At 41.3% G+C, this 7,718-nt stretch overlaps 1 protein-coding gene across 1 annotated transcript; it reads right to left on the bottom strand.

Moving 5' to 3' along the window:
* Positions 1-207: 207 nt before the first annotated feature.
* Positions 208-1,140, bottom strand: LOC125377036 (acetylcholine receptor subunit delta-like). Its single transcript, XM_048389832.1, has one exon. It carries the CDS (start codon positions 1,138-1,140, stop codon positions 208-210), a length of 933 nt encoding a protein of 310 aa, XP_048245789.1.
* Between the last annotated feature and the right edge of the window lie 6,578 nt (positions 1,141-7,718).

The following is a 7,718-nucleotide window of genomic DNA, read 5'->3' on the forward strand; positions in this document are numbered from 1 at the left end:
TTACTGAAGGAATCGACGTGTCACATTAAATCACTGCAAATCCACGTTTGAAAAGCTTATCACAACGGAGGCATTCCCTAACACAGTGGGGGGGGGGGGGGGGGGGGGGGGGGGATCGGACGTCGAGCTCCGGACGAGTTCCTTCTTATACCCCAAACACCAGCACGGACATCATGATCAGTGCCAGGGCTCCAGACAAATGTCGCCTTATACACAAAACACCAGCAGGGACATCAGTACCAGAAGCAGGAAGACCCCGAACAAAACGTGGTCCGAGCGGCGGACCTTTGACGGACGTTCAGTGCTTTTCGTATTTACGTTGTCGTGTTCTGGCTGTACATCTGTCTTGGCCTGAAATAGGTGACCGTTATTGCGGACGTTGAGTGTGGCCATGGTGGTGATGATAGCCAGGCAGCTCTGACAGAGGATGAGGGTCAGGTACACAGACAGTCGACACACGTCTCCAGACTTGGGGATCGAGTCATTGACGAAGTTCATGAACACTGCATAGGACACAAATATTGAGATGAGGTAGGACATCTTCTCTCCGGAGTCAGCTGGTAGGAGGAACACACAGGCGTTGAGCAGAGAGAGAAGAGCCATAGGAAAGATGATACTAACTATATAGAACATGCTCTTGCGTTTCAAAAAGAACTCAAACGATACCAGACTTGATATCTGTTTCATTTGGACGTCTACATTCTTGGCAAGTATGTCAACCAACTCCCATTCACTGTTCTCAATAAAGAAAGTAGGTAATCTCGTAATAATAGAGCCAGTGATATCAACCCCAAGATTAAGGTCATTTACAGGCGCGAACAGGATGCTACATCGCTGCTGATCAAACGGGTACCGAGTGATGTCTATTTGACAACTAGTCTTGAAACTGTCAGTGATTACAAGTACTGCTCTTCCATCACTAGAAAGTTCTGGAGATTGTATTGAAATAGGTACAATGCTGTCAATCCCGTTTGGGACAACCACCAAAGGTATCCACACAAACTTCTCAGAGATAGTCACAAGTTCAATGTCATCATAATCAGTTTTGTTCCAAGCCAGACCCGTGTCGAACCACGTCATGACGACCTCCGCACTGAAAGCGAATGTCTGTTTGGCTGCATTGAGACTGGAGATGGACATTGGCAAAATACTTATGTTAACCTGTATCTTATCGGAGATGATACTGATGCCATCATTAGCATTTTCCCCTTGGAGATATATCTTCAGTCTTCTTAATGTCAACTGGGTTCTATTGGAGACACTAGCTCCTGATGAGATGAAGAGCAATGACAGTGTTATCGCGGACATGAAAAACATGATGTCAGTGTTCGGTGGTGATGTTCGCAATGACATGTGTTGATGCATAGGTGTTATTCCATTTCAGCTGTTGCTTAGGTTACTGCAGACAGTGACTATGATTGGATAATACATTGCCGCATGAGCTGGGATATGAGTGCACACGGATCCATTAATCAGGGAATTAAACACTAGGAGCATTTGATCCCATTCCATCCAGGTAAATGCTTCATAAACAAGTGCCTATTTCTATTTCTGTTAACATACCTTCCCCCACCTTCTGTAAGCAGAGGGCTTTAAGTTTATATTGAATTATGCAGTTATGCACCAGTACTGGAATTGGTAATGTCATCGCTGTCACGGAAACAATCTCACTGTACTGATAAACTGAGTATTTGCAAAACATTGTTAATTGACGCTTTGCTCATAAGTGAGACGTATTATTTACATTTCCACTTCCTGCAATATGAAGCAAACTACGAAAATGTGTGATCTATTCAATGCAAACATAAAAGGCAGGTGAACCTGAAAGTACATTAATGTTATGAGTGCTAATAGAATTGAATATCGATTGAGAGAAGGTGCCATCGACAGATATTTGATATCATCATACAATGGGTTGGTTTCTCGGCAGGATAAACCAACGGATAAAAACGATGCCCGCTTTAGTCCGCAGGGATTACTTTCAGTGTTTACAAACAAACATGGCGTCACCCTTGGCAGTCGGCGATCGGGTCAGAATTGACAATCGCGGATGCAGACACATTACTGGAATAATGATCACAGTTCATTTGACAAGTCCTTCTTTGTTCTGATCAATGGGACTGATTATGAAGGACGACTTGAACGGCATCGTTTAAGTTACATACCATCTCCAATCCCACGTCCGATAATGTCTATCTCCGAGCAGACTAATTCATGGTTTCGTTCAGTTGTAAATGAAGATATTTATTAAATCATAGAGACGAATGAAACGAAAAACACTGCCAACAAGACTTTGTACACCATGAACCTTGTGGATTAATTTCTGTCCTATCAAACTGAAAATAGGCCTATTGAGTGAGTGGGTTTAATCAAAGTCACGACGGCAATATTTCAGCCATAATGTAACTTGAACAAGTTGAACAATATTTATAAAAACTATCGATGAAAGACCGTATAACAGCTAGTTGTCGAACATTAACATGTTATATTCATTATTGGGATACGAAAGGATATAAAATGGGGCTATTGATCACCAGCAACAAGGTTAAGGTCACCATACTAGGGACCAAGGGGACTTACATTTGTACGGTACCTCTGCTACCTGCATTGTTCCCCTGTAGGATTTACATCTTTCCCTTAGTTACCGGTGATTGTTGCAAGTTTAGGCAGAGATTAAAAATCAACAAATATTCTGCATTTAAAATTGAGGTAGATATAAGTATACTTTGAAAGAGGTGGTCTCACACACCCTATCAAGGGACAATGATTTTTGACATGTTGCCAAGAAGGAGAAGACAAAAGCCTGAAAGGAGAAAAAATATCTAATCAATGGTGGCTGCTGTAATGTGGGGTTTAATCCGTATGCCTGGTGGTGGGACCAACTTAGGCTTATTGTGAAAAGGTTATTCATAAAGCGGTTGAAAACACAGTTTGTATTCAGCATTTGATGGATTAGAATGTAATTTAGTAATGCATTGTAGCCATTATTTGATACGGCGTTGCTTCAATGAAGGCTCATCAGCTTCTACATATAGGCTGTTCACAGGAGATGTTCGGAATGTGTCAAGACACAGAAGTAGGCCCTGATGCTGAATCGAAACTAACTTTTGTAAATTGCTCTTACAGGCTCCACCATAAACGATGGAGCCATAATCTAATTTAGAGCGGATCAGAGACCTATACAAGCGGAGGAGGGTCGTCTGATCACCTCCCCACTTTGTATTGGCAACAACTTTCAACAAATCTAGAGCCTTCAGGCTTCTCGTTTTAAGATAATTAATATTCGACTTAAACGTCAAATGGTGATCGAAAATGAGACCCAGGAATTTGTCCCCTTTAACAACCTTGATAAGAGTGCCATGTTAAAAAGGTTCTGGATCTTTGTGGTGCTTGTATTTCCTAAAACATGAATACGATTGTTTTAGCTTTTGAAAACTTAAAACAATTTTTAGATTTTGTTGAGACAAAGCTGCAGCTGTCTCTCGATGGTATACATATTTTTGAGCTGTTTAGTCATTTGTGTGGAGAGACAATGACTGGCACAGAAACGAGATGTTTGACAGCCAACAGCGTAGCTTATTGAGATGCTGATTTGCTTTCAATCAAGATACAGCCATGTGTCCTTTTCATTGTCCCAACATATCCAGCAATACCATAAATAGTTTTAGAAAGCGCAACTGCATTCAATTTCAAAGTTCCATCATCAGACGAAGAGATGACCAAAAATCGAGACCAAAATTCAGACATGTTTCTTGTAACAGAGTCATCATCAGATCAACTGTCATTTTAAGTTCGTTTGAGTTTTTGTTGGTGGAATCATGGTAAGTTTATAACAGTTCGCCATACCACCCACCAAGGAGTATCATAAAGACAATGCTTTGTGCTAGTGTGTCTCCAACCAAAGATACTGGGATGGTATACTGAAGCAGAAATATTAAGACCAATCGATCCACCAGATTGGCCTGTAGGCCACCGCCTTCTGGGCATATTTTTACTCTCTGCATTTCTTCATTTACAGCCAACAGTTCCTGAAATACAAGTAACTGTTTGACCAAGACACAAATTATAAACAATTCAATGTAACTTTGTGAAAAATGAAATAGAATGCACAGGGCTTTGCATAACCAGCCGACTGATAGAATCCGGCCCATTCTACCACCCGTGTAGGTGAAGTCAAGGTCAATGTGGTGTATTGGGCAAAGGAACACTATTCCTGGAACCAGTGCTCTCAACCACCGGACTACCTTCCTCCATTGACACAGGGGCGCAACCCACGGCAAACAGGTTGCCCAATTCAGTCCCCTCCTACGACAAGCAATGGGGTTCTGAGGACACATTCTACCCCGGGTCCCCGGGTCCACACGGGGAAAAAGCGATTAGCGCTACCCAGCACTCACCACGTGGACGTTGCTCTTCGTGAGTGCCTGGTGTCACAGACTTGTTGAGTGCTGTTTTTGCTGCAGCATTGGCCATTATGTTTCCAGTTATGCACATATAGTCAGTAACGAACAAAAGGCGATGTCGTACGTATTGGCCAGTTGAAAGATCATTATATCGTTCTAAAATATGTAAAATAATTGGATGAGCCTAGACGACTGGGCCACCCGTGCCCCACAAGCTCATGACACAGCAACAGCATTATCAGCATAATAATGCAATAATGCAATTATAGTCCCAATAACAAAACCTGCCGGGATCATACATATCCCGCAAATTACCGACCTATATCGTTGACCAGTTGCGTTTGCAAAATCATTGAATGAATGGTAAACAACAGATTAGTATGGTATTTGGAAACCAACAATCTTATTACCAATATTCAATGTGGTTTCCGGAAAAACAGAAGTACAATTGATCATTTAGTACGATTTGAATGCTTTGGTAAAAATGCTGTAGTTAATAAACAACACATAGTATCAATATTCTTTGATCTGGAGAAAGCATACGATACTACCTGGAAGCATGACATTTTACATGATTTACATGATTTTGGTTTGAGAGGTCGTTTACCTCATTTTATATCACAATTTTTACCCTACAGGCAATTTCAAGTCTGTGTGGGTTCAAACCTGTCTGACCATTACAATCAGGATCAGGTTGTCCCACAAGGCAGTAACTTGTCTGTCACACTTTTCAGTATCAAGATAAATAGTCTTTGAAAAGTTTTAAGCGATTCAATAGATGGATCGCTGTTTGTGGATGATTTTAATATTTCTTGTCGGGGTAAAAACATGCATGCAATTGAGAAACAACTGCAATTGTGTCTGAACAAAATACATAAATGGTCGCTTGCCAATGGCTTCAAATTCTCCAAAGATAAACTCATTGTATATATTTCGGCAGAAAATATAGACTGCATAAGGTGAGTGAGTGAGTGTGTTCATGTAGCAGTGTTGTATATATGCATATTTTCTGTATTTTATATATTTGTATACATATAATGTTTTGTAATGAAATGGTGTTTTAAGCTTTTATTATGTTGAATTAATTTAAATAAACCTGTATGGCTGCTGTATTTAACAGCTCTGCATAACGACTTGATCTTTGCGTGGAGTTTTCTTTTATTTTAACTTCTACTGGTTGTGGGGTAGAGTAGGTAGCTTGGGTCGGTCCTTTGTTTAGTACAGCTTGCGCCTGATTGGCCTTGTTTCAAATACTAACACCCAGCATTTAACCAGCACCCCAGCCACTACACCTTGCCATGTGGACAACAACATGTAGTATTTTCATCTGAGACCGTCCAAATAGATGCAGGAACCATAAGTCCTGTCAATTGCGTTGGTGAACACAGTTCCCGCCCCAGTTTCACCTACAGGGGCGATTGTTTGTTCTGATAATAAATCCTCACGACAAATAACGACCTGTGTTATTCATAAACACCCCGGTTACATTCATTGAGGATGCCAAGTCTGAGAACATACGGGTGTATCCATATATGTCCATTTGACAATGGACTAGTTTCCGGAACTGACTGATCACTTACTCTGTGACGTAATATATTAATTCGCACATTCCAGGAAAACTAGCAATGTTTGTGGGAGATGAGTGAGTGAGTAGAGTTGGGTTCAACGCCGCTTTTAACAGTATTCCAGTTATATCATGGCGTGACAGCTTAATGTGGGAGGAAAGTGATGCAGATGTTTACCACTTTGGTGAAATCCACGAGCACGGGTATGGTGCTGACAAACCTAGAAACATAATTGGTGCGAACCAGGATTCGAACCCACAATCATAGGTTTCTGGCGTGCCCAAGGGACGCAACTCTGCACAGTGAATGGCGGCTCCTCAGAAGACTGGGCCACCCGTGCCACCTTATGGGAGATGTGAATGCTTTTTTCAAAGGTAAAAGTGACATTATATGGTAAAGAGGTTATCACGCCCGTGTATTTTGGGATGGTAAATATCCTGTATTAGGAATAAATACTATGTATTTAGCTCGGCAAGGATCGCTAAATACAATTCTAATGCCTAATACAGGATATTTACCATCGCAAAACACACTCGCGTGATAACCCCTTGGTCTAAGCACTTTGATGACAATAGTGGATATAATGCAGTAATATGTTAAGAAAGTTTAATGAAAGTAATGAAGATCTGCCAACAATTTGAAGAAAATTGGGAGTTAATAGTTAATATATTGCAAATGTTAATCATCGAAAAGGTCATGTCATATACAATCCTGGGGTAGCCTAGAGGTTAACGCGTTCGCTCTACACGGGCCCGGGCTTCGTTTCCCCACAAGGGTACAATATTGAAGCTCATTTCTGGTGTCGCCCGCCGTGATAATGCTGAAATGTTGCTGAAAGCAGCATAAAACCTTACTCACTCAATACACGATCGCTGATGCAGACTTGGAAGTTCAGGGCGATCATATAACCATCGGAACTTTCTTGAACTATCTTTCTCATGTTCCATCCTGTTATCTCGTGTTTGTGATTACCCACAATGCATTAACAAAATATGCTTGACACCGTAAGGATTTGAGAAAAATGTGACGTAATTTACAAGTACATAAAAGTTGCAATGTTGCTTTTTCTCCCCACCTATTGACTGAGCTAATCTGCCGCAAAAATAGATGCAATTTAAAGCCCATCGGGACATGCGGAATTATATAGTATCATTGAACACATTTAACCGTGTCTTGGGTATATTCTTAGATGCAAGACATATGTAAAATCAAAAATTATTTCTGAGGGATTCTTTGACGAAGAACTTGAAATCATACGCGCATTAGAAAGGTTTGTCGTATTTTCGCACATAACAGTGGCTTCGATTCCCGACATGGGTACAATGTGTAAAGCCCATTTCTGGTGTCCCCCGCTGTGATACTGCTGGAATATTGCTAAAAGCGGCGTAAAACCATACTCACTCACTCACTTCCACGATTTGTAGACACTTAGTATACAGTTAGTGACGCATGTCCTTTTTTAGTCAGGTAATGAGATGAGTCATTTATCTCTAATGAACGTGATATATAGAAACATGTGACGCACTGATGGAACGTAGCTGATTATGATTGTCTGTGGGGATGCCAGTTAACTTGAAACATTATACACCCCGCCTAACACGCCTGAAATTCTACTTGGCCTCAAGCTGGAAACCGACCCGGACTAGCGAGGCAGTGCAAGTTGTATCCCTGGTCTGTACATTAACTGCAGATTCCCTCGCTTATTGTTTGTTTCGGTCTTATGCTATCTGTGTATGGGGCGCTGGGGTAG

This window comes from Haliotis rufescens, unplaced genomic scaffold (genome assembly GCF_023055435.1).
Source record: "Haliotis rufescens isolate VD_foot unplaced genomic scaffold, xgHalRufe1.0.p SCAF_8, whole genome shotgun sequence".
In the NCBI taxonomy this organism is placed as follows: domain Eukaryota; kingdom Metazoa; phylum Mollusca; class Gastropoda; order Lepetellida; family Haliotidae; genus Haliotis; species Haliotis rufescens.

Coding starts and splice junctions, on each gene's coding strand:
- LOC125377036 (XM_048389832.1), bottom strand. CDS start 1,140: ATGTCCATCTCCAGTCTCAATGCAGCCAAACAGACATTCGCTTTCAGT.